This window comes from Enhydra lutris, unplaced genomic scaffold (genome assembly GCF_002288905.1).
Source record: "Enhydra lutris kenyoni isolate GAN:26980312 unplaced genomic scaffold, ASM228890v2 scaffoldscaffold72, whole genome shotgun sequence".
In the NCBI taxonomy this organism is placed as follows: domain Eukaryota; kingdom Metazoa; phylum Chordata; class Mammalia; order Carnivora; family Mustelidae; genus Enhydra; species Enhydra lutris.
In genome coordinates, this window is record NW_019154156.1 from 2,546,042 (window position 1) to 2,573,868 (window position 27,827).

Below are 27,827 nucleotides of genomic sequence, written 5' to 3' on the forward strand. Positions count from 1 at the left end.
TTCTGTATAAAGCTCGAATCTCGTGGAGAGACCATGTGTGGGCTCACAAAAAACTAGATGAGCTCCCAGCCAACATTCAACATCCACTGCCAGCCACATGAGTTCTATCTTGAACATCCAGCCCCGCAGAGCTTCCAGAATTCTGACTGAAACCACGTAAGAAACCCCAGGTTAAAAGTACCTTGCTGAACCCAGATGACCCACAGATCATGAAAGATAATAGTACATTGCTGTTTTAAGCCACAATACCTTGGGTTGTTTGGTTACACAGCAATGTTAACCAAAGCAGCATACAAGTCTAACATGTTTGCTTAGTTATTTATGAAAATAACTTAATACATTATAAGTCATACACACAAATAGTAGTAAAAAAGATGACATAATCATGAAGTAATTCACATTTTAAAATGTCTTCCAAGTTACGGTTGTTTTCTTATACCATCCTTGGCTAAAGGCCCAATATGCACAAGACCCAAGTAATCATTAATGACAGTAGATATAAATCCCTCTTAAACAGTCTTGATGACGCCAAAAATCTATGGCCCACTGCTATCAGTTCTGATTAAATCATAATATATATTTTTAAAGATTTTTATTTATTTATTTGACAGAGAGAGACAATGAAAGAGGGAACACAAGCAGGGGGAGTGGGAGAAGGAGAAGCAGGCTTCCCGCTGAACAGGGAGCCTGATGCGGGACTTGATCCCAGGACCCTGGGATCATGACCTGAGCCAAAGGTAGAGGCTTAACAATGGAGCCACCCAGGCACCCCTAAATTATTAATATTTTTATCTTGGAACATGAAAAATGGAGAACTTGTAATAACTGAAAAAATATTGGCTGTCTTATTTTTGTTAGATCCTTGTTTTTACGTTTCCAATATTTTCTTTATTCTGATTTTATGCTTTTAATTTTTTGTTTGTGTTTGTTTTGTTTGCAGATATCTTTTAAGGCCAGTTTTCCTTTTTGCAAGGATTATCAATTAATACTGGCTGGCATAATCTGTAAATCTTCTTAACCGAGTTCACATCAAGTGCCACAACCACAGCCTGCTCATAGAGGGCAAATGCAGAAGGCTGCACAGGTAGCCCCTTGGGAGAGGTGAAGCTGCCCCTCCGCTCCCCGAGGAAAGCTCAGGACACAGTGATCAACTGATACCGAGGCGGAGCACTGGGTGCCCAGGTCAACCCATGTGAGTTCAATACAAGCAATTTTTCTGACCTAGTAAAGAAAACTCACATATAACCAAAGCTTCCAGCACACAGTGTTCTTTGTTACAGAACCTGGGCGCACACACTTTTTTTTTTTTTTTTTTTTTTTTGGCAGAGTATCGAAGCCTTTTATTCTAGTGTCCCCAAATTGACTGTGGAAGTAAAAAGTTTCTACATTAAAAAAGTTTATATAAATTACATGAATTGCAATTTTCATAAAAGTCAAAATGAAATGTTCTGCATAGGACAAAGATATGCCTAAGCAACATATCATATCTGCACAAGGCCACTGAATGTCATAGATATTAATAACAAATGAAAAAGCTTAAGTCTATGACAGACTAAGCAAAGATTTGTTTGGTATTCTATAAGCCCAAGATTGTAAACTACTCTTACTATAGAAAAGCTCTAATGACATACAGAGTTTTGTGTAGGAACTCTTGTGCTTCTGGTTGGCACATCATCTACTTTTTAATATGTGAAATTAATACAGACATTTGTGAGAGGTTGTGCAAAACTATTGTATTTACAAAAATGGCACAAAAGTGAATTCAACAGTCGATGCACATGCACACTTCATTCACATCTTCAACAAAGGATATTCTAACACTACAGAACTGAGTAAGAACACTAGCTTCAACAGCAGCTGTTAAGCACTAGAGTCACATAAGTTACACCAGAATGGGCAAATATTGCCCAAGTAAAATCTATTGTTAAAGCTGAAACAGGTTTAAGGCCATTCAAGTGCTGAGCTCAGTCTACGTGTGGGGATCTGCACCTTCTGCAGCTGTCCCTTGAGATTCTTTCTTCATCTCTCCCTTCCTGACCTTCCTCTCACCCTCATTTGCACTTCCCATTTTCCTCTGCACACAGAAGAAACCCTGAGTATGGCAAACTCTGGGTCATCGTGTAGTACCCTAAACAGAAGTGACAGATGGACGAAGAGGAACAGACACCTGAGGATTCCAGATAGAATCTAGACTAGAAATAGCATTTCACATCTGGAAATAAGTAAGCTTTTAATTTTGCTTTTTACCAAAATAGAATCACATATGAACTCTGAGAGGGAGAAATTAATCCTAATTAAATGAGACTGGTTTTTTAAAATCCAGAGTATTATATCCTGGATTGCTTTAGAGAACATTTTGTTTTACACCAGCCCATAAGTAGCTGTTGTGTTGCTAAGAGTCCAGGTTAATCTACTTGGAGGAAATTAACAGCAAGAAGAAAAGGCTCTGGGCTACAACCCAGATGTATTAAGTTTTATTCATGGTTGTTAAGTGCATTATTTACAGCGGAACCCACAATATATGACCACTAAGATAAATTGGTTTAATTATGTGGTAAATAGGGGGAGGAATGAGATGTGGTTGATGATTGACACTGAGCAAAAGATAAGCACAAAGGAAAATGTGGTATTTGGGGATACACTAATCTTTTGGAAAAAGTTAATGGAAATGCTTTTCCTGGGGCACCTGGGTGGCTCAGTCGGTTAAGTGTCTGCCTTCGGCTCAGGTCATGATCCCAGAGTCCTGGGATCGAGCCCCCTGTCAGGCTCCCTCCTCAGTGGGGAGCCGTTTCTCCCTTCCCCTCACCCTGCAGCTCCCCTGCTTGTGGTCTCTGTCAAATAAATACACAACATCTTTAAAAAATATAAAAAGAAAGAAAAAATGCTTTTCCTGTGAGTGTAACACATCTTCAAGAAAACATAAAATACTAACTTCTCTTAGCTACGTCTCTTTTGCTCTTAGATATGCTATTCTCCATCAGAAGTAAACAGAGTATTTAATACCCCTTTGAGAACATTCTAAATATGCGACAGAGACACAGATGGGAAGAGAGTCTACCATGACAGTAGTACAAGGGCACAACCCACAGATTTGTCATTCCTGATCTGTTTTTTTAAATAAACCTCAAATACTCTAATTTTAACATGGAGAGATAAAGCCTGGAGGCCTGCCATGCGTCTGTCACCTGGATGAAATAAGGACCGCCCTCTTCAGCGTTCCTCTCCAGCCTTGATGATTCACAAACCAGAGTCAAGGCACAGAAGAGGCAAGATTTTTAAACAAAATGGCATTGCCCCTGCTGCTTCCATCTTTAACATAGTCTGAATGGAGACTATGTCAACGCACACCAAAACTTCTGGTTTCTAATGCCATCCTTCACCCCGAGTGGGAGAGAAGCAGCGGTAAGACAGACAGGAAGCCTGGCAGTGGCTTTATGGTGACTTGATTAGACAAGGTTTTTCTGACACTATAACGTGATCCATCGATTTCTTTATGTTCTGGTGGCTTGCCAGACAATTCAGAGTGAATGAAAGAAAAGCTTCTTCTTTGTAGACTCGGAGAAGGGCTGTTATGTAATGGGAGGTAGCAAAGAGAACCAGCAAGATGCTTCCTCCTTGAATGTGTTCCTGCAGGATGGAACTGGGAAAGACTTAAAGGTTAGGAACCTGGAAATTGATTAGCTTCCTAACTTGCATACTGCTTCAGGAAGTCCTCCTGCATCCCCAGGGCTGTGATTGGAGGTTGGAGATGCTAGTTTAGCCTTATACTTGCTAGAGCAGTTGTAATGCTAGATTACTGCCCTGCTTGTTTGCTGGGCACCGACTTCATTGTGTCTTTCTTTTTTCTTTCTTTCTTTCTGCTTTTCTTTCTTTTTTCTTTTAAGATTTTATTTATTGGGGGGAGAGAGAGAGAGCGTAAGTGGGGTCGGGAGGGGGGGGAAAAGGGAGAGGGAGCAGACGCCCCGCTGAGCAAGGAGCCTGATGTGGGGGCTCGATCCCGGGACTGTGAGATCATGACCTGAGCCCAAAGGCAGACACTTAACAACTGAGCCACCCAGACGCCGGTCTTTTGGATTTCCAATACTTAATACATAACCAGGCCAATGTGCGAACCTCAAAAAATATTTTCTGAATAAACTGCTTGAATATATAAATCCACCATGTTTTTTATTTAAAGTAAAAATTGATATGATGGATGTCAGCTAAACTTATTGTGGTAATCCAAAAAAATTGATATATTATAAACTGATATATTACACACACACACACACACACACACACACACAGGGAGAGAGGGAGAGGGAGAACAGAAAACTGGTACCTATATAAACTCTATTGTATTAGGCATAGAAGAATCAAAAAACAGATTTTCAATGAGGTGATATGTTCAGGCTCTGTGTCATAGATATACTGAACCCTCCTTGCTAAAACTGCCTGTATCTATTAATAAGATATTTTGCTAATCCCCTCTAGTTTCTGTGTAGTCCCCTTGGAACTTTTTTCTGAGTCTTACTAAGCCATGAGTTCTGAGTTCATTACAAGACTTTGTTTCAAGCTCCAGCTCCCTTATCTAGTAGAGATGTGACCTTGATGTCTCTAAACCTCACGTTTGTATCTTTGAACCTCAGATACCTTCCCTGCAGAGGTAAAAATGAACTATGTAAGCTAGAGCATTTTGCAAACCATTGAATAGAGTATGTCACAGTTGTTTCTTCATTCTAACGGAAGGTTACCAAGCTTATAAAGAGACCCTATAATACAGCAGTGAAGCACATAGAGTCTGGGGTGACATTGCCAGATTTCATAGTTTGGCAAGCTGGGTCTAGTTACTGCACCTCTCTGTGCCTCAGTTTCTCCATTTGTGAAATGCTATTCATGAACACTGAATGAGAAATTCACGCAAAGCCCATGCCAGCACCCAGTGAATTCTCAATTAATGGTAGTTATAATTAATAATTACGGTGAAGATTCATCAGTATGAATCTGAAAGGATTTAGAGAAAATTTGGCATCTGTGAAACTGGAATTATTTATAATTTTAGAGAGAAGAAAGGCTCCATAGATACTTCACTTGTCTATAAACCAAACCTTGTGGCATGGTTTCCTGAAAACCCTGCTGCCTGGCTGAGAAGTGGTGGTTTGACCTTAGATGCTCCATAAATCCTCTTGGCGAACCAACCACTCAGTGTGGCCAGACCTTCTTCCATTGTACTAGGAGAGCCAGTATTTTTGTTTGTTTCTTTGTTTGCCTTTCTTCAGATTACTGGAGTAATCTTCTACTGGAAATCCTTTACTGTTTGGATCTGGTATAGTCCTCAAGTGACTTAAAACTCACCTCCTCAAAAAAGTCTGGTTAACTTATTTCTCTACTTTAAAAAATTGGTATGGAAGCTCTTTCTCACTAATGATGATGGCAAACATTTTTCTCCCCAGTATAAGTAATAAGCCCAATAGATGACAGTCTCAATTTACAAAACAGACATATCCTAAGGCTTCTAATATGCAAAAGTTTTGCCACAGATGGCTTTTATTCTTTTTTTTTTTTAAGATTTTATTTATTTATTTGTCAGGGAGAGAGAGAGAACAAGCAGGCAGAGGGGCAGGCAGAGGCAAAGAGAGAAGCAGGCTCCCTGCTGAGCAAGGAGCTGGATGTGGGACTCGATCCTAGGATCCTGAGATCATGACCTGAGCTGAAGGCAGAGGCTTTAACCCACTGAGCCACCCAGGCATCCCACCACAGATAGCTTCTAAATAGCAATTCAGCTTGTGCATTTGAATGAAAGTAAAAGCAGAAGTTATGACTTTAAAATGCTGCAATCACCTGTTGTGTAAAAACAGGCTCAACAGTAAAGAACTGCACTTCTCTCTACCAATCTATCTTCTGTCATAAAGAAGAGACAGTTTTAAAAGTGTTAGCATCTGTGTGTTTTATGTTTACCTGGTGTTTTTTGTTGTGGTGATTCCAGCTACTTCAAAACATCAGAATAACAGCCTATTGGTCATAAATTATTTCTGGCCAAATAAAATAGCCTATAACAGGTCTACAGTGCAATGCAGCATCACCACACAGCTCTTTAAAGCAGACAGCCGTACAGAGGAAGTATGGTTTAGTCACAGGAAACTGCGTGACGTAGAAGATAAAAGAGATTAATGAGAATTATTTGGGGCAGGTCGTGTGAGGATTATTAAGGAACATCTATGCCTTATTATTCTACGGGCAATGGGGAGTCTTTTTAAGGCACTGGATTCAAGAAGTCAAAGGTGCTATCATCCTCCTGAGAATGTATGACACAGGTTGGAGCAGGAGGAACTGGAAGAAAGGTGCCCTTCTGGAGTATATTCCAGCCCTCTGGGGCCTGACACAGAAAAAAAAGGAGCAGACAGTGAATGGGGCGATTCTGGGCGCTGCCCCAATGGCTGGCAGACAAGGGGGGCAGGCCAGGTTTCACTATGAAGCCTCCAGTCTCCCCGCATGGTGTTTACATACGCAGGCATGAATGCACAGTTCTCAAGAACGGAGGACTCCTTGAGTACAAGGCTGTTCTAAATCTGGAACCACAGAGCCAGTCGCCCCTGGGATTCTGCCTGGAGTCTAATTTGTACTCTGTCAGCTGTCACGCAGTCTGGTCCTTGTGGCATCGAGGTATGCTCCATCCCAGCCCCGAAGCCTTCTCAGTGCTTTGCTTTCTTTATCCGAAGAGCTATCACCTCCCTGACAGATCTTTGGTCTATTTAATGAGATATTCAGAAGCATTCCCTCCACCTCAACACAGCCAATGGACAAACTTTGTAAGAAATACAACTATAGGGGCACCTGGGTGACCCAGTGGGTTAAGCATCTGCCTTTGGCTCAGGTCTTGATCCCAGGGTCCTGGGATTGAGTCCTGCATCAGGCTCCCTGCTCAACCAGAAGCCTGCTTCTCCCTCTGCCTCTGCTCCTCCCCCAACTCGTGCTCTTTCTCTCTCTAAGTAAATAAATAAAATGTTTAAAAAGAAGAGAAATATAATTGTAGAAGGAGTGGATTTATGCTTTATCTTTGGTACATTTTGTTCTAATAGTTCCTATTAGTCACAACTAGAGAACCTCCAGAGTTTCTGTCAAAATCCACTCCATGTGCTTTCCCCACTTCATAACCTTCTGCCATGAATGTGTTTACTGTGCAGACTGCCAGGGACACATCACAGGAAAGCATGAAGAGAAGAGGGCGGAAAACAAGGGAAAAGTGTCTTAGTCCATCTGGGCTGCTAGAACAGAATACACAGACCGAGAGCTTATAAACAACAGAAATTTCTTTTGCACAGTTCTCGAGTCTGGAAATCCAGAAGCACAATGCCGTCCTGGTTGGTGAGGGCCCTCTTCTGTGTTACAGACTTCTCAGTGTCCTCACATGGTGGAAGGGGCAAGGGATCTGTCTACAGCCTCTTTGGTAAGGCATTAATCCTAGTCATGAAGGATTAGTCATTTCCCAAAAGCCCCACTTCCTAATACCATACCCTTTGGGGGTGACATTCAGCATGTGACTTTTTTTGGGGGGGGAGGGATACATTCAGACCATAAAATAAGTTCCAAATTATTTAATACTTGTGAGGTAGTGAACACACACACACATTTTAGTGAAAGAAGCAGGAATCCTTATAAACTGGCTTGTGAACCTGCTGTTCCCATCGAATGAGTCATCAAAGATTTGAGAGTTAATTCATTTGTAGGTCACTGTCACCTGACAAAAGGCATGAGCATACACCAACAAACACAAGATGCTCTTTAACGAATGGTTAACACACTCCATAATAACAACCACCCTCTATCAGATGTATCCTCCATCAGGCTCTTAGTTCCACATACATTTTATACTCACAACACTATAAGGTAGATAGGATTACTATAAATCCTATTTTATGGAGGAGAAAATTGGAAGAGGTTTGGTGACCTGCTGACTCACAGGACTCCATGCCCACAGCTCAGAATTATTACAGGATAAACAAGAACACACAGCAAAATCAGCAAAGGGAAAAGGCCCATGGGATAAAGGTCAGAGAAAGCCAGACACAAGTGTCCAAGAGTCCAAATATATAAATACAATGTATATAAAATGTATATAGTTACGCATATAAACAAAAACTTCTCACTCATCTGTAAAATGTGAGACAGAATAATCAAAACCACATGCAGTCTCCAAACCCCATCCATTTCAACTCTAAGTTATAATCTTCATCCTCTTATTAAAATTCTTCTCTGAAACAACAGGCATTCATTTTTAGTTAAATTTCAGCTCTTTGATGATGACAAAATGACCAAAAATCCCATTGTGGGGGAAAAAAAGAAGAGAGTTCAAGGTGATCTATATAGACAAATAAGTAGCAGTACTGAAATGACCGAAAATGTTACCATTTCTCCTTAAAACATTTGCTTGGGATTCCAATTAAGCGTGGTAGACTGAACAAATGCGCCTTCTCCACATCTTTCCAGAAACTCATCGAAACAGCAATATTTTTTAAGGTGATCATGGACAAATAAATAATTGTGTAGAAACTTGAACCACACTGCTCAATGAAGGAAATGCGACTGAAAAGCTGATTTCTCTCACAGAATCTCAGAAACACCCAGAAGAGAGGCACCAGGGATTTTAAAAGATGTGGCAGGAGCAAGGAGTTTTGATGAAAATCAGTACAACCATTTACTGAACAGCATTAACAGAGTGCAATGAGGGAGAGTTTTACTTTTCTCTCATGCCTGCCCTTCAAACCCACTTTTGAATCTACCTCCCTAATGAGGAGATCAGGTTGACCCAGTTATGTTTCCAGTCACTTTCAGATATCTTTTTTTTTTTTTAAGATTTTATTTATTTATTTGACAGAGAGAGATCACAAGTAGGCAGAGAGAGAGGGGGAAGCAGGCTCCCCACTGAGCAGAGAGCCCGACATGGGGCTCGATCCCAGGACTCTGGGATCATGACCTGAGCCGAAGTAAGAGGTTTAACCCTCTGAGCCACCCAGGCACCCCATGGCAAATCCTTACTTGACTCTCTGTAGAGAGAGGCAGCAGCAGCCAGCCTGGACTGTCCCAGGTGAGAGTCAGAGGCTGGTATTGCCCTCGACACCAATAGACCAGGGAACACAAATCCCGTGCTCTCAAGAGTCTCCAGGCTCCACTCCATACCCTTAAGGCAAAGGAACCTACGAATCTCCTCACAAAGTGTTTGGAGAGTATTGTGTTGGAAAGATGGAAAAACCACCCCTCCCTCCTCTGGGGTAGAAAAGGGGAAATGGCAAGCACATTTGCTTAGGTAACAGGTTTTTTTGTTTGTTTGTTTGTTTTTTTTCCCCAGCTAATACTCTTCTTCCTTGCCTGCTCAATCTCCAGACTTCTTTTTCCCCCTTTTTTAAAGGTTTTATTTATTTGAGGGAGAGAGAGAGAAAGAGACTGGAGGTGGGAGGAGAGAGAGAGAGAGAGAGAGGACAGCAGGCAGAGGCAGAGGGAGAAGATGACTCCCTGCTGAGCAGGGAGCCTGATTCCGGGCTGGATCCCAGGACCTCTGGGATCATGACTTGAAGGGAAGGCAGACACTTACCCAACTGGGCCACCCAGGCACTCCTCTCCAGACTTTTTATTTTATTATTTTTTAAAGATTTTATTTATTTATCACAGAGAGAGAGACAGCGAGAGAAGGAACACAAGCAGGGGGAGTGGTAGAGGGAGAAGCAGGCTTCCTACTGAGCAGGGAGGCCAATGTGGGGCTTGATCCCAGGACCCTGGGATCCTGACCAGAGCCTAAGGCAGCCACCTAACGACTGAGCCACACAGACACCCCCAAACTTCTTTTAAATATAAATTAGAGGCAAGTAAGGAGCTAAAGATTGCAGAATTGGTTTTGCTACTGTTTAGAAGATTCTTTTGCGTATACCCAACATGTCTGTTTGGAATGGGGAGGTACCTGTCAGTACTGGGGTCTCCATGGTGCAGTCAGTTAAGCATCTGACTCCTGGTTTCAGCTCAGGTCATGATCTTAGGGTGGTGAGATCAAGCCCCACATTAGGCTCTGTGCTCAGCTAGGAGTCTGCTTAAGACTCCCTCTCCCTCTGCCCCTCCTCCCCTGCTTGGGATTCATCTCTCTCTTTCTCACAAATAAATAAATAAAACTTTAAAAAAATTAGAGGATCCGTCATGGAGGTCTAATATCAAACTAATAGAGAAGTCTAAGAACCCAGGAAGTGTCATTTGTTACTCCTTCTATGGGACACTCTACCTCAAGATCGCCCTATAGTTTGTGTGTGTGTGGGGGGGGGAGGGTACTCAGTTCTTGGCTCAGAGTTCACCTTCTCTGGGAAGATTCCCCTGACCAGCCAGTAGGAATTAGTCCCAGCTTCCCCTCCACTCTGTCACTTTAACATAATTTCATCTTATTTTCTTCCTATGACACCACTAACTGAAGTATTGGGTACTCTATGAGGGTACAGTGTGATATTTAAGTAAAACTCATTTTGGATCAGGCACTTAGACTTGTTATTTTATATAATCCTCACAGCATCTCTATGAGGTAGGTACTATTATTACCACCATTTTTTAAATGGAGAAACTGAGGCATAAATAACCCGACAGAGGTCATTCAAGAGCAAAGCCAGGCCACACAGGCAGTGTGACCCCAGTCTATAACTACCACTGCACATGACTTACCTGCAAGGGCCACGAGGGCAGTGACTTTGCCAACTCTTCATCCTCATGGCTTCAAGACCTTCAGCAGTGCCTGATGCTTATATGGTGGGCACTCTTAAATTATTTGTTTAATAAATGCTTTACAGTATCTGAGGTAGCAAGGAGGTAAATATTTTGCTTAAAAGCCAGTATTTGGGGGGACCCGAATGGCTTCATCGGTTAAGTGTCTGCCTTTGGCTCAGGTCATAATCTTGGAGTTCCAGCAGAGAGGCCTGCATTGGGCTCCCTGCTCAGTGGGGAGTCTGCTTCTTCCTCTGCCCCTCCCCCTGCTCATGTGCGCACGTGCTCACTCTCTCAAAGAAATAAAATCTTAAAAAAGAAGAAAAGTCAATATTTTGTTTGGAAAATCTCAACTACATATCCAACTTCATCACATACAAGTTCTTTTTTCCACATAACTGTAATACATGATTCCATTAAGCTTTCTTCCACGATATAACAAGGATCCCCTGTCCTCTGGTTTCCATGAACATGTTCCTCAAGGTTTTCTGGACCCTCATCAGCAATGCTTTAATACCCATGTTTCTGCCAATAGTCCATGACTTTTTAGATATTCTGTAAGATCCTCTGCACTTTCTCTACCATGTCCCTCACTTCCTTCTACGTCCTTAGCAGCAGTACTTTTAATTTCCATATTTTTACCAGCAATCCATTTCAAGGCAATCTAGGCTTTTTTTTTTTCCCCATCATGCTCCTCAAAGTTCTTCTGTTCTGTGCCCAATGGTCAATTCAAAACCTCATCCACATCTTTAGATACTTGTTATAGCAGCACCCCACTTCCAGGTACCAAAATCTGGATAAATTTCCTATTGTTGCTGTAACAAATTATTGCAAATTTTGTGGCTTAAAAGAACAGAAATTTATTATGTTACAGTTTCAGAGGTCACAAGTTCTAGGTCAAAGTGTTAGCAGGGCTGCATTCCTTCTGGAAGATGTCAGGTGAGAATCTATTTTCTGGCTTTTTCCAACCTTGAGAAGCCATAGGAGCCACTTCCTTTCCTTGGTCCATGGCCCCTTCCTCCCCCATGGTCAAAGCAAGCAGTGAAGCATATGCAAATCTAACTCCCTCTCTCTCTCCACCCCACCCCACCCCACACACCCCTCTCCTTCTATTACCATATCTCCCTCTGACCAGGACCATCCTGCTGCCTCTTGTAAAGACCCAATGTGATTACATTGGGCCCACCCAGCTAATTAAGGATAACCTCCTCATCTCAAGACCCGTAACTTAATCACATCCGCAATATCTCCTTTATAATGAGAAGTTTCTGGGGATTTGGACATGAACATCTTTGAGGGGCCATTCTGCAGCCTACCACACTCACCAACCATGTATAATGGGCCAGGAAGCAGAATACATATAGTTGAATGGTAGTAAAAAGCAATATGTTCCCTTCTTTCAAGAAATGTATGACCCAGAGGGAGAGTCAGACATCAGTCCCAAAACCACAATAGTAATCATGCCACTGACTAATTGTAGATTGCAGTTAGTGCTCTGAAAGCCTGGGAATCACAGGGGGTCCTGAGGGTCTCTCTGAGGTAGCAACATTCAATCTGAGGCTGGCAGAGCGATAAGATGCTAGCTAGATGAGGAGTAGGAGGAGAACCTTCTGAGTGGAGGCATCAGCAAGGGCAAAGGCCTCGACGAGAAATTTGGGGGGATGACAGGAGGTGGCCACAACGGTAACAAGGTGAGGCTACAAAGAGAGAGGAGCTAGATTCCTCTGGGACTTCTAAAGCATAGCAGAAACCTTGAGTTTTATTCAAAACATAAGGTAGGGGCTCAGGAATTTTTCTAAGCAGATGAGCAATGTCATTACTCCACTCTATGGAGAACAGATTAGGGGTGGGAGATGGAGGTGTGTGAAAACATACTCAGTGAAGAGAAGACAGTGGCTCGAACTGGGCATACGGCAGCTAAAATGGAGAGATTTGTAAAAATGTCAGCTATATCTTGGACAAAAATAACCCACAGGACTTGTAATTTAGTGTGATCCAAAAGTCCAGGGTATGGCCATAGGTGTGGGTGACATCTGGGGAGTGTAGCAGGTTCAAGGAGATGAGAAATTAAAGTAGTTCTAAGAGAGAAGCAGGAACCAAGGCTAAAATCTTCAGTGAGCAACGGGGGCAAATTGACCAGGCCGTCTTTCAGTGATAGTTACAGGGAAGAGATCGGGTATCACAGACTGATGGTGTGAGTAGCAGAGAGAGGTTTTCCAGGAGGAGCCTGACATGGAAACAGTATTGGGCACAGGAAAGGAGATCAGCATCCCTCTAATTCTGAGAGCAGAAGGTAGAGAAATTGAGCAACATCCACTAGAGGTTGGTAGGGAAGTGACCTTACCTAAGGCCAGGAGGAGCAGGATTATATTTAGGGAAGGTGATTGCAACTAATGTTGAGTTGCAAAGGGTATTATGGACAAATTTGAGTGGGAGGGTCCAGTGAGGCTTGAGTCAAGACAGAAAACAAAGAGCACCAAGAAAGAGTGAAGGTGGATGTGGGCACTGTGAAAAAGGTGTAACAGGACGCATGTCACTAGTGGCCAGGTTGCCAATGTTATGAGTTCCAACAGTTTGTTCCCTGGAGGGTGTTGGAGGATGTCCTCAGGGCTCTCTGTGTTTACCAGTGGTCTGGCAGGAGGCTGGACATATGTTTCCTCACATTCTTCTATGGTAAGTCAATCGTGGTTGAATCCACTTCTGGAAAGCTGGGGTTGGATACAAGTGGAACATGTATTGGCCTGAGATGCGCTCCCTTCCTTGTCCATCTAGCCTTCTTTCGTGGTTCTGCTCAAACTTCCTCTCCATTGGACAGCCTTCCCTGATTCCTCTGACTCATCACTGTTAAGCACGTCTGTACCTTCTGCAGACTTCTTTGTGGCAACCGTTATTCTTTATTGCATTTGTTTTTATACATTTCTCTCCCTGCATAGTTATTTCTCAAGAGTAAACATAATGCTCGAATTATCTCCATTTGCCCATTAACCCAGTACAAAGCCTAATAGCCTTAATAAGAGTTATGTAAGTATTTAATCAAATGAAACTCAAATCAATCATTGTTTGCTTGTCCCTATTACACAAATTTTAGGTTTGAAAAAGTTTGTGTACTCTTGATATAACAGGTCCTGTAAAATCGGGTGTGCATGCTGTATTTAACCTGCCTTCTCAATAAAGCATTTTCAGTTAATTAAAATTAAATACAAGTTTGAAATTTTGTTAAGATATATATCCTTGGTCTTAACTGAATTATGCTGAATTACCCAGTATTTCTGAATTTCCCAAAATTTCAGATTTTCTTGAGAATGGCTTTTGAGTCAAGTCCACTACAAGGCATTTCCATTTCTTTTTTTCATTTCTATTTTGAATATAATGAACTCATGTCAAAAATCAAATACGTAAACATGTACAGTGAAAAGTCTCACGGAGATTTTCCTCTTGTATATATAGAGAGCCTGCTTATTCTTCTCTCCACTGATTTTTTTTTTTTTTACCTCATTCTTTTTTACATCTGGTCAATATGTGGGTGAGTTCTAATCTTTAGTTATTACAAACATTGCTGCAATAAATACTCTTGTTCATACATCATTTCACAATGTTTACAAGGAAATACAAGGCATTTCCAATTAAACTAAATATTAATAATGATGTTGAACCATTAAATCTATTTCATGCAGGCACATGATGTAAGGAGCACTGGGTGTTATATGCAACTGATGAATCACTGAACTCCACCTCTGAAACTAATAATACACTCTATGTTAATTAACTGAATGTAAATAAAATAAAATAAATTTTCCAGCAAACATAGAAGAAAAATATGATCTTTTATTTATTTATTTATTTATTTATTTATTTTGAGAGAGAAAGGGAGGAAGCATGCATATAGTGGGGAAGGTAAGGGTAGAGGGAGAGGGAGAGAATCTTGGGCAGACTCTGTACTGAGCATGAAGCCCAATGCAAGGCTTGACCCACAACCTCAAGATCATGGCCCAAGTCGAAATCAAGAGTCAAACATTTAACCAACTGAGCCACACAGCGCCCCTCATCTTACTTTTAAAATAATCTAATGATCCATCCTTTAGTAAAACATTTTGATTATATTTATCCCAAAGGATGGATCATCAAATTATTTTATTTTATTATTTTTTTTAAAGATTTTATTTATTTATTTGACACAGAGAGAGAGATCACAAGCAGACAGAGAGGCAGGCAGAGAGAGGAGGAAGCAGGCTCACTGCAGAACAGAGAGCCCGATGCGGGGCTCGATCCCAGAACCCTGAGATCATGACCCGAGCCGAAGGCAGAGGCTTAACCCACTGAGCCACCCAGGCGCCCCCATCAAATTATTTTAAAAGTAAAATCATGTTTTTCCTCTGTGTTCACTGGAAAATTTTTCCTCAGTAGAAAAGACAGAATTCTTACTTTCCTTGTTATACCAAAATTACTTAAGGCTCTCAATTAAGCTAGTGAATCACATAAGTCCTAAAACATATCATATAAATATATTAACATATTAACCAAATATTTCAATCCTAAAGCAGTTTATACAGTTTAATTTAGCTTAAATAGATCATTTAAATAGATAATTTAAGTTAAATTAAACTAATATAGGGTGGAAAAGGATATCAATACTTTTTAAAAAATTTTTGCTGTTGGGGCGCCTGGGTGGCTCAGTGGGTTAAATCCTCTGCCTTCAGTTCGGGTCATGATCTCAGGGTCCTGGGATCGAGCCCCACATCAGGCTCTCTGCTCAGTGGAGAGCCTGCTTCCCACCCTCTCTCTGCCTGCCTCTCTGCCTACTTGTGATCCCTCTCTCTCTGTCAAATAAATACATAAAATCTTTAAAAAAAAATTTTTTTTTGCTTTTGTTCATATTTATTGTCAACTAAATAGATAAATAAGAAATAAATGTAACATTATATATCAGTTAAGGTATGTAATAAATTTTACTTGAATTTAAGATACCAATTGTGTGATCCTACAGACAAAGAATGATCTCTAAGCTGTATTATTTCAAATATTAAATATTACAAATAATATCTTATTTTATTTATTTATTTTTTATTTATCCCAGGACCCTGGGATCATGACCTGAGCTGAAGGCAGAGGCTTAACCCACTGAGCCACCCAGGTGTCCCTACAAATAATGTTTTAAACAGATATTTCAAAAAATAAGTGGGTTAATAATAACTCATAATTTCATACTAAAAATTATCTTATGTAATTAAGTTTATACAGTTGCAAATGACCCCTCCATCCCAGTTTCTATGTTGTCTTTTAACAGAAAGTGGTAGACTAATGGGTTCCTGTAAATAATGTTCTCGGAACATTGGTCAAGAGGAAAGAAGGAGCCTGGTTGACCAATACTGATGACGTTAATGTTAAGAGGCATGAAATTATTAATGCACATAAAACTCACTGACGCCCTTTATCTACATATTCACAGAATGACTGACATTCCTAACTAATGTTACTGAAAAGAAATGCCAGTTTAGTTAATAACATTGGACTTTATGGAGCATCTGGGTGGCTTAGTCAGTTGAGTGTACAACTCTGTTTTGGCTCAGGTCATGATCTCAGGGTCATGAGATCAAGCCCAACGTCATGCTCTGCCCCTCCCTCCCCACCAGGTGCGCTCGCTCGCACTCTCTCTCTCTCTCTCTCAAATACATCTGGTCAATATGTGGGTTTATCTTTAAACCTTTAAATCTTTAAAAATCTTTAAAAAAAATCTTTAAAATCTTTAAAAAAAATCTTTAATCTTTAAATCTTTAAAAAAATCTTTAAAAAATCTTTAAATCTTTAAAATCTTTTAAAAAAATCTTTAAAAATCTTTAAAAAAAATCTTTAAATCTTTAAAATCTTTAAAAAAATCTTTAAAAAAATCTTAAAAAAAAAAAAAACAAAAACGACGTTGTATCTTAAAACCAAGCAATGAAAGCATACATAATGTTATATGATATCTTTTAAAAAAGCTTAAAGACTTGTGGCAAATGAGTCAGCAGAGCCAAGCATAAATGGTGGATGTGTATAACCAAAAGGAAAAAGAAATATGTTAATTATCAGGAAACTTTACACAGCGAATATACTAGGCAGGAGAACTGTCCACAGAAGATTTGAAAAGTCTTGGTTGTCGAGGTATTTAAGTGGAATAGAATTGAAAGCTAGAAAAATAAACTTGAAAGAACAATCCTTCTTTGGCAGAAGTAAATGCTGAACATGACCTAATAGATTTTTTTCTTTCAAAATTCCAGTATTCAATGAACACTGCCTCTAAGTGCCTCTTTTGTTGGATTTGTTTGTCAGTGTATGCATTAATTAGATTGCTTAAGAACTGCATTGTTCGCAACAACAAAAAAGAACATGTTAAACAGTATTGGAATTGGTTAACATTCCCAGACACATGACTCTGTTCTATATTCTAAGTCAGTTCCTTGGGATATGACAGGGGAGTTTCCCATTACAAACTGCCGAAATATGAAAACTAGTGATTTAGCCGAGTGGCATTGCTGGGTTTATTTGTTAGGAATTTTGTGGTCTTCAGTTCATACTGCTATTCATTTCCCCAGAAATATTTATAGTCTGTTTACACTTACAGTCTATTTGCAATCTACACAGTTTCACCACTGACGTTCTGTAAAAAAGGAGTTTGGCAATAGGCATTAAAACACGTAAATACTTACTGTTCTCTATGTGTTTATAGACCTTTATCTTTTGGGAGTCAGTTAAAGCTTGACTCCAAACAAATCCAGATATGGAAAGATGCAGCTGCTGTTTGAAAAGGAAGAGGTAAAAAGCACAATTAATCTGACCTATGAAGCCTAGAAGTCATAGATGATTTAACTCAGCTACTACCTGTAAAGCAGCAACAATGGGGCAAGATTCAGGCCAGAGGAGAGGAAGGGTGAGTGCAGAGAGACTGCAGGGTGTGATCAGTGTCTGTATGATATGAGATATCCTAACTTCAAAATGTGGCACTACTCTTACCTTTTCACCTTCCATCCGTGTTCATTTTTCTATGAAAATAGTCACCGTGCTCAAAAAGTGCCTGGGGAGTGAGCCACATAGGGAGGGGTGCACCGGAGGGACAGACATGGAGAGGCATAAATGGGGAGAAAGGGGTTAGGAAGGAGTATGTGGAAATGTAAGAGCTCATTCTGAGCTACAGCAAATCCCCCATTATGAATAAAGGAGTGCACAGATGGAAAAGTGATGGGAGAACAGATTAGAAGCTAAATTCAGTAGACAATAGGCAAGTCATAGAGGTATTCTGAGAGAACAAATGACATAATTAAAATAGTGCCGTAGGAAAATTAGCTTGAGACCAGTTGAGAAGCCAGAAGTAACTCAAGCAAGAAGCAACGAGAGCATAAATCAACCCATTAGCAATGGGAAAGAGAAAACATATAGGTACAGAGAAAAGAGAATCCACAGGGTAGGATATCATTGAGTGGGGAGACGAGAGAATAAGAAGTAAGAGATGGTTGACACTGGGTCAAATATACACCCTTCTTACATCAGCTGTGGCTGAGGTGGGGTCACCTGGTAGGAACATGGATTTGTAGGCCTGCCCCTTTGACAGGCACTAACAGGTAAGGAATTATATCTAAGAAATAGGAAAACAAGGCACCCAAAACTATTAAACTCTACTAAAAAATTATGTATTAACCCTGTTTAACCAAACAACCATGCACACACTTCAAAACTAGATTGAGACCAAAGCTATTAGGATGCAGATTCTATAAATCAAGTTCTATTCTATGAATCCTATGAGACCAAAATATGCCCCTTTGACATAAGGATTACCTTGAGCTAACAGCAATTGAGATCCAAGAGATGCAGAAAAAAAGCCTTCCTGGAGCTTCCCTTCTCTGACTAAAAGCAGATACTTCTGAGAAAAATTTTACAGCATTAAGACAGAAAGTCAGCAGTGAGATGGACCTGCACAAACAATCCTTACTTCCTTCGATTCCCCCAAGGTATTCACCTGCCCCCAGTTTGATGGCACTTGGAAGCCTAAAACCTATGCCCCTATCCTTGTTACTTTTTTTTTTTTAAAGATTTTATTTATTTATTTGACAGAGATCACAAGTAGACAGAGAGGCAGGCAGAGAGAGAGAGAGAGAGAGAGGGAAGCAGGCTCCCTGCTGAGCAGAGAGCCCGATGCGGGACTCAATCCCAGGACCCTGAGATCATGACCTGAGCCGAAGGCAGCGGCTTAACCCACTGAGCCACCCAGGCGCCCCCCTTGTTACTTTTCTACAAGTTTATCATTCTTCATTAAGATGCTGTATAAGTGCAAGTCCTAACCACCCTTTTGAGTTACTCATCACTGAATTTCTCTCATGTGCATGTATGCTACAGGAGCTCATAAACTTGTTCTTCTCTTGTTAATCTGTCTTTTGTTAGTCTAATTTGCATGCCCTCAGGTACAGAACCTAAGAGGGTATTGGAAAAAATTTGTATTCCTTTCCTACACTATACACCTTAGATCTTTATGAAATAAAACATAAGAAACTGATAACTCACATGCTGCTAAAAAACAAGGAAACTGCCTTTCTGTTTGAGCTATAGGCAGATGATTATTTGGGGTTTTTCAATATTCAAAGGTGTTTATATATATATAAATGCGTACACACACACACACACACACACACACACATATGTATATATACTCATACTTCGGCTCACTACAGAGGCAAGAGCCAATAGGTCTCTAGTGCTCTAAATAACTAGATCATTTCAGTATTTTCCCTCAGTTTCCCATGCTATATGGACTCCACTGTCCTGGTTCAATAACAAATAACGAGATGCAAAATTGTATGCCTATGTGCATTTGTATGTTTTGCTGGAGAGACTGTTTATACTTTTCATAAGATTTCCAACATGATATCAGACCCAAGAGATCCTAGAAGCACTGGTAAAGTGGATAGCATGTTGGACTGGGACTCAAAATATCTAGTTTCTTTTATGCTCTGCTATTTGTGATTTTTAAAAAAGATTTTATTTATTTATTTGAAAGAGAGAGAGAGAGAGAGAGCATGAGAGGGGAAAAGGTCAGAGGGAGAAGCAGACTCCCCACAGAGCCAGATGCCCGACAGGGGTCTTAATTCCAGGACTCGGGATCACGACCTGAGCCAAAGGCAGGAGCCACCCAGGCACCCTTGCTCTTTGTGATCTTAAGTGATTCTAGTATTCTGATCGTTATTTTTCTTGTCTGTAAAATGAGGTTAATAATAGTTGCAATGCAAAACACAAATGTCCTGAGGTTACAATTCAATGTTATGTAATTTATATGGCATCTAGAAATATTAAGCATCATTATCTTACTAAAGCAAAGAAGTCCTTCTTCAAGCGTTGATGGCATTTCTTCTATAAATGCCAGCACTAAACTCGCAAGTAGACCTAACATTCACAGCGTTGAAAACCATGGAATCCCAGAGGAATGCATTATGTTTCCACCATAAATTCTATGGCTCCATTTTAACTCTACTTTTTATCTTCAAAGTTCAAATTAACATTTACTGTGATTTCAGATTCCTGAATTAATATCTAGTGCTAAAATCAAAACAATATAACTGTGAATCTGAATCAGCTACAATAAAATGTACTAGGCAAAATCATCCTTTACTGTAATGGTGGTGAATGCTAACAGCTGCTCAGCCATCACCCTGTGCAAATCCATCCTTGTCCTCATGCCCAAACTGTGTGGAGAGCTTTTTGGTCATGCAAGAGATATCTGTGGCATGTTTGGCCTAGAACATCCCAACAGGTGCTCCTTCTGTCTAAACTTACGAGGAGTCAGACAGATTTGAATGTTCTAATTACAACCTAGGCTTCTTAGTGCTTCCTAAGACAAATAACCACCTACAGTTAAAATAGTAAAAGCATTTCTTGGATTAGGATAGACTATAAATGCAGTTGATCAAATATTCAGATCTACCTATCAAAATAAAGATCTAATAAACTGTTTCTTTTTAGATGAACGACATGACAACTGTTAAGGGAACTAGCTGGATTTCATAAGTATTTGACAATTTTTCAATGACAAAGAATCATGTGTTTTCCAGTACAACTTCTCTGGATTATTGCTTGTGGTACTAAAATTTCCTTTTTTTTTTTTTTTTTTTTTTTTTTTTACTTTTCTTCCCTTTTCTTTCTCTTTGACTTTTTTCCTGTATTGTTGGGGAGCATGAATATCTTTTTAAGATTTTCTCTCTCCCAGTAATCACCAAACACAAGAAATGTTTTTGCAAAATAGCTTCTCTCACAAAAAAAGCACAGCCAGTATGACAAGAGAAAAACATTTATGTGATGGGCTATGCTGTATTAATATGGTGATCTGATTTCTAAGTTATCTTTAAAATAAAAATGCTCAGGGTGCCTGGGTAGCTCAGTGGGTTAAAGCCTCTGCCTTCAGCTCAGTTCATGATCTCAAGGTCCTGGGATCGAGTCCCGCATCGGGCTCTCTGCTCAGCAGGGAGGCTGCTTCCTCCTCTCTCTCTGCCTGCCTCTCTGCCTACTTGTGATCTCTGTCTGTCAAATAAATAAAATCTTAAAAAAAAAAAAAAGAAGCCTAGGTCCAACTGGCACTTGAATCTGATGTTATAGATTCTGCTTTTGGCTCTGCATTCACTATTGCTGGGGTGAACCTGACTAGATTTTAGGATTAAAATGTTTGCAAATATTTGCAAAGTCAATTTGTAAATCAGAGCATCCCAAATGCTTAATTTTGAAACACTTACAAAACCTGAGTTGCACCTCACATTTATATCTCAGTTGATTTAAGCAAAATGCAATGTCAGAGGCATTAGCGGAAAGGACACAGACATGTATTACCAAATGGGCTACAGAGGCTCGGAAAGCCCATCAGTGTTTAAAGCATTTGGACAGCTGTTGAGGGAATAAAGTTACACACAGACTGCCCACATTTACAACTGGAAAGTGAGCAGACCAGACAGTTTCCTCCTGTGCTCAGCAAGAATTATAGTACTATACAGAAAGTAGATGATGCCTCAGATAATAATGTCTATCATAGAAGTTCCTAGAGTCTCTCCATCATATGATAACCAAATCCGCTTAGGCAGAAGGATGAACATTCCACTGGGTTTCCCTAGGGTGGCACCTGTCATCTATAGGAATTGTGGTTGCCAAGCCTAAAGGGAGAAAAAGAAAGCTCTTAATTTCCATCTTCCTACACCCACTGAGAAGAGGTCATTTGAAGAAGCAGACAACATGAAACCTCAAAAGATACAACCCAAACACTAAAGATGGACAGTTTAGAAACAAGTTTTCATTGATGCACAGAAACTGTTACTCCCAAGCCCAGGCTTCTCAGGTTAATAACACTACTATCGAACTCTTCACTGGTTTGTATCTTAATATTAGAAATAAGAAGCTTAAGGGGAGTAGAATATGCCATGCCAAAAATATGCCTCTTTGGCATAATAATTATTTTGGACTGGTTATTTTTGAGAGGTGTCAGACACAGGGCAATCTCTGAAAACAAAGTGGAATTTGAAGGAAATCTACATTTGTAAGGGAAACCTCCATTTTTCAGGGAGACTCCCACCCCTGTACAGGGTATGTCTTCTCTGAAAAGAAGGATAACTAAATGTCAAAACACATCAATGGAGAAGGTACTGATTTAAATCTGCAACCATTCCTTACTTACTCGGCTTTGCCTGAAAACTTCCCAGGCTGGCTCCCCCTCTCACCACACCTCCAACGTCTTTCCTTTGTCTTTAGCTGAAGATGATATTTAAGATGGTAGCTTGGGCCATTTTGGGAAGTTACTTTTCCTAGATGTATATAGAAGGTACACATGTTGTTAAACGTTTGTTTGTTTTTCTCCTGTTAATCTGTGTTTTATTACAAGGGAGTCTCAGCCAAGATCCTAGAAGGGTAGAGGGAAAGTTACTTTTCATCCCCTACAGAACTCAAAGTTTTGACCTGAAATAAGGGATAAAATCTAAATTTATGAAAACAATGGGAAAATACACTGTTGGGTCCATGGTCAAAGGAGCGAGACTGATACAAAGCGAAGGTCAAGCAAAGCTTTATTTCGCGCTAAGCATCCAGAATCAAACTGACTGGCCAGGGCCATCCCTTGCAAATAGGCGACCTCTCTCCTCTTTACAGACTAGCTTTTAAGGGCAAAGGCCATGTGGTTGGGCCTGGCCATGCACATGTGACCAATGAGACTGTAACACAGAGAAAGCTGCACAGTCCTGCTAGGTCACACATAAGTGACCAATTGAATTACAGTTTACCCTATAGTAGATATTTGAACTAGCCTATCACCTTGGTCAGAATTGGCGCCCAAAGGGCACCCAAAGGGCGGGGCCCATACTCCTTGGTAGCTAGGGAGACAGTATGCACTCCCACTGATTGAATACCTTCACCTGGCCTGACCCACCCTTGTGTTTGGGCTTTGTTACCTGGAACTGGTTTCCAGGACTTGTTTTTAAGTAAGTTCCCAGAAAGAGGTGGGGGGGGGGGGTGTGTGGGCAGGGTCAGGATGGAGCTTGGCTAAACAGGCCCTTACAACACAACTACTGAAGAAAACCACAACTTGTTTTTCATTCTTAGCATAAATCTCTATAATTATCAAATGACTATTTTCAACTTTCTTTCATAAGGTTTTAAACCCATTTCAAATCATTAGACCTTCTCAGGGTTCAACGAGCAAGAGAAATTCTTGCATACAAATGGAAATTTTTCTTTCTTTCCTTTCTCTCTGTAGTTCTAAAATCAAATGAAATGGTCTATTATGGAAACTCACTAAATGAAATATAAGTCCAAATTAAATTCTTGTCTTTTTTTCCCCTCCCTTTTTCCTTTTTTCTCAGCACCAGTTTCTACCAATGCCCTTTTGTTATGCCTCCTGCACTAGCCATGCATCCCTGAGCCTTGCCTGAGGGGCCACATCCTGTGTCTGAAAAGTAAACCCCTCTCCCTGCCAGGCCCCAGGTCCTGCCCTCTGCACACACACAAACAGCCTTCCCTGCCCTTGTTGCCTGTCAAGCCCTCTCACTTCCTTCACTTAACTATACATCCGTGACAATGACTTCTCTTGTCTCTATTCCTTCAGAGATATGGCTCTTTTCAATCTCCACATTAATTTAGTCAATCATAACATGTACTTATTATTCTTATATACATTCTATTCAATGTATATGCTAATTTTCTTATTCAGTGGCCCATGCTTTATGTGTCCATCTTAAAATATATGCTCCCAGGGAAGGGAGCCATGTCTGGAAAATGTGCGAAGGACAGAGCCTATTTTGGTGCCAAGTGCAAATAACATCTAAAAAAATAATAATAGGTGAAAGGAAAGTAGAAAAGTGTTTGTCATAGCAACAACGAACTTAAAGGAACCTCATGTACTTCTTAGATCATGCCTAGAAAACAGTCTTTTCATTCCCAATCTCAGTGAAATACCAGAAAAGAGATACGAGACTACTTGAAGATATCTTCTACTTCCTGTGTTAAAAGTACCTTGTTAAAAAAAAAAAAAGTACCTTGTAAAAGGGATAGGGGTTTTTGGACTCACATTAAGGTAAGCATGAATTTACAAAAATGCATAATCAACTACAACTCCACATAGCACAGGGAAACCTGGAAAAGCAAGAGTGTTTATTCTCATAATTTTCTCCTTTTACTCACTACCCTATATGTGACCAGAGTGTATTTTTCATTTGAAATTAGACAGGAATGAGCAGGGCAGAAGTAAAATATCTGACTGTGGAAGGAAAGGCTGCTAAATTTTTCACCACAGCACATTTGCATGATCTCATTTCAACACAAAAACAGTGTTTCCACTCAGTTCCCCATTAATCTTAGCAGAAATTTTTGTTTGGTGAGACGCACCATTTACATATTATTTCTTGTAAGTGGAATTGTGGATGGGGATGGATGGAAAAGTGCAGTTGAGAACCATTATTTCAATCTTTCTCCTTCAAAACCTGTAAACGTGGGTTTATTTCTCCTAAAAGTTCAGGTTGCATATCTCTTCCTCCCAAGACATTTTTATTCATTTATTTGAGAGAGAGAGAGAGAGAGCACCAGCGGGGTGAGGGCAAAGGGAGAAGCAGGCTCCCCGATGAGCTGGAAGCCCCACACGGTCCTCCATCCCAGGATCCGGGGATCGGGACCTGAGCCGCCCAGGCGCCCCCTCCCAAGATAGTTAGATGGCAGGGCTCCCAGCTCATCCTTTACTTTCCTTTAAAAAAGAAAAAAAAAAAAAAAAAAAAAAAGCTGCTCTTCAGTTTTTAACGTCATTGCAGTTTTCCAAGGTGCAGGAACAGGAAGACACCGGTGTTTTTCCTACACCCAAACCATCAGAATAGGCAGCTAGGCTAATTACCCTTGATTAGCATAAGAATGAAAACCCATTAGGGCGGCTCACTCAGTTTCATAAAAGAATGACCTTAGGCTAATATGATTTGTAGCTCGTAGAAGCTTGTATTTCCACAAGCTAAAGACGAGGCTTCTGCTTTTAATAGCGATGAGGCAGCTTTCCTTCCCTTGTCCCACCCTCATCCCCTGGCTCTGCACCTCCCTCCTTCATCACATACACCCACCAGGAAACCCCTCTTTGCCGCCACAAACACCCCAAGACCTCGTCCCCCGAACCCCCACCTCCTGTGCTTCTTGCCCTTTGAAAGAAGCTTCCTCTTCCTTTCCAAACTTCGAAACAGGTAGGGCAGGGAGCTGCGAGCCGCCTTTCGTCTCCGCTCACCCCTGCCGCGGTGAAAAAGCCTGAGGAGGCACATCCTGTGAGCAAGTTTGAAAAGGAAAGAATGGAAGGTCCCGACCCGCGAGGACGGACAAAGAAGGTACGGAAACCGTTTGCGCGGAAACACACCACGGTGGTCTTCGGTCCCCTTTCTGCCGACTGTGTGTCTCTGGGGACTCGCGGGCTCAGTGCATACACGCGTTTTTGTAAAACACAGCCCCAATCGGAAGCAGTTACCTTCATGGTTCCGTGGGCCGTGGGGACCGCTGCGACCGCGCGGAGGGCGAGCCGGCTGCGTCCCAGGCGCGGGCGGGGTGCGCGGGCGGGGTGCGCGGGCGGCTGGAGCGCGCGGCGGCGGCGGAGGGAATGGATGCCCAGGGCAGCGCGGGGTGGCGGCGGTGACACGTGGCGGCCGGGACTGCAGCCGGGCCCTCCCGCCGCCGAGATCGCGGGCTCTCTCGCAGATTGCATCAGCAGGAAGAGTGAGGAGGCTGTGTTTCCCCCAGACCGCCCCCGGACGGCAGAGTCTCTCCCAGCGCGGAGAGGCAGACTCAGCGCCCGCTCCCGCCTCCCTCACCGCCTGCTCCGGGGGTGCCCGCGTTTCCGACACGTCTGCACATGTTACCCCTCGGTTACTGCCTGCGAGTGTCGGGATGCCGAGGAGAGCGAGGAAGCGATCCTGACTGCCACTCCCTTCTTAGCCGGCTGCCTGCCCGCCTCGCTTCCCGCTGCCCCCAGAGTAACTTTCCCGCACGTGCTGCTCGGCATTGTACAGTGGATTCCCATCATCAAAAGCCAGAACATTTTAAACCTGCTTTCCAATGGAAAGAACATGTGTCTGGTTTTTAAATTTTTCCAGTCTTCCCTTCTCCCACTGTTTCACTTATACAGCCTATCCTCAGATGCCACCATTTTTGTCAGTTTCTTCTGGATCTGGAAAAAGAATCCTGAATCCTTTGAGTGTATAGAATTATTTCTGATTTGAACGTTGCCTGCGGGCCCAGTTCATCCTCTGTAGGATGCCTCCCCACTGCACGAGAGTTCCAGCACTGCTACTTTTCTAGGTTAGGCTCCCCGGCGTTGCCTAAATACCGTCCTGGTTGATGGCTCACTCTGGCAACCTTCTGTCTTTGCTAGAAAGTCCTTGCTGAGTCTCTCAAGCAAAACTGAACCTTTTTTCTACGCACTGTGCTTTGTTCATACCTTTATTAAAATCCATTTTCTTTTAAGTATTTGTTTGCACAGGTGATACTTCATGAGATTATGAGATTCTTGAACACAGATCCCAATGTTGAACACAAATGGGGGGGACGGCGCTATGCAAATGTTGGTTAGGCGAATGAATGATTAAATCATTCAACTAATGTATTGATCCCATTGCATTTCCAATGCTGGGCAAGATTCTAGGCATAAAGTAAGTGGTAAAAAAATGTTCTTAGGCACATTAAATTCATATTTTAGTGTGGGAAACAAAATAAACATTTATTCAGGTAGCAAAATGTCCATGCACTAATGAATAGATTTATACAATGAAATATTATTTAGCAATAAAAAAATGAATTACTGATACATGCCGACATACATGCATTAACCTTGAAAACATTACATGAAATGAAATAAGACAGTCACAAATGACCACATATTGTACGGTTCCATTCTTCTGAAATGTCTAGAATACAAAGATGCACAGAGACAGAAAACAGATGGTCGTTGCCAATCTAGGGAAAGGGGATAATGAGGAGTGATTGCTAATGGGTACAGAGTTTCTTTTGGGGGTGATTAAAATGTTCTAAAATTAGATTGTGGTACTGGTTGCACAACTCTGTGAATATACTTAAAACTAGTGTATAATACCTTTTAAATAGATGAATTGTATAATACATGAATTCTATCTCCGTAAAAAATGTTATTTTTTAAAATCAAGTAGTAAGTAGTAAATTTTGTAAGAAAATAACACATGGTAAGGGAAAAGAGCATGATAGGGCAATAGACCTGAATGGATTAATATGTAAATTCTAGAGCATGCCTGTCAATGATTTCCTAAGGATACTTTTGATATTGTTACAGGGTTAGAGGGTTCTTATCTGGCAGAACCGAAGAATGAATCTCACAGAAACAAAAGGGTGAAGACATTTATTAAGAGAAGGTGAGAACAGAAAGAAAGCTCTCTAGAGGGAGAGAGGTCTCCAGTGGTTTGCCACAGAGGGCTTTTATGGTCAGTCTTATAGAAATCTGACCAAGGAACTTAAATCTTCTTGTTACCACCAAGATATCACCACGATTACTTCTCCTTCAAATATCTTGTCTCTGATATTTAAGACAAACCAGGTGGTCTGGTTATGTTCCCTTACTTCTGGTTTCATTAGACCTCAGCATT

The 27,827-nt window shown here is 41.1% G+C and overlaps 1 protein-coding gene across 3 annotated transcripts in view; it reads right to left on the reverse strand.

The window, feature by feature from the left end:
• LOC111159981 (branched chain amino acid transaminase 1) overlaps nucleotides 1-25,763 on the reverse strand; it is a 106,635-nt gene extending 80,872 nt beyond the window's left edge. For all 3 annotated transcript variants that reach the window (XM_022522712.1, XM_022522713.1, XM_022522709.1), the window contains exon 1: nucleotides 25,688-25,763. In XM_022522712.1, the coding sequence (XP_022378420.1) occupies nucleotides 25,688-25,693 (6 nt within the window). In that variant the 5' untranslated portion in view covers nucleotides 25,694-25,763. The remainder of the gene's footprint in view (nucleotides 1-25,687) is intronic.
• Nucleotides 25,764-27,827: the final 2,064 nt, after the last annotated feature.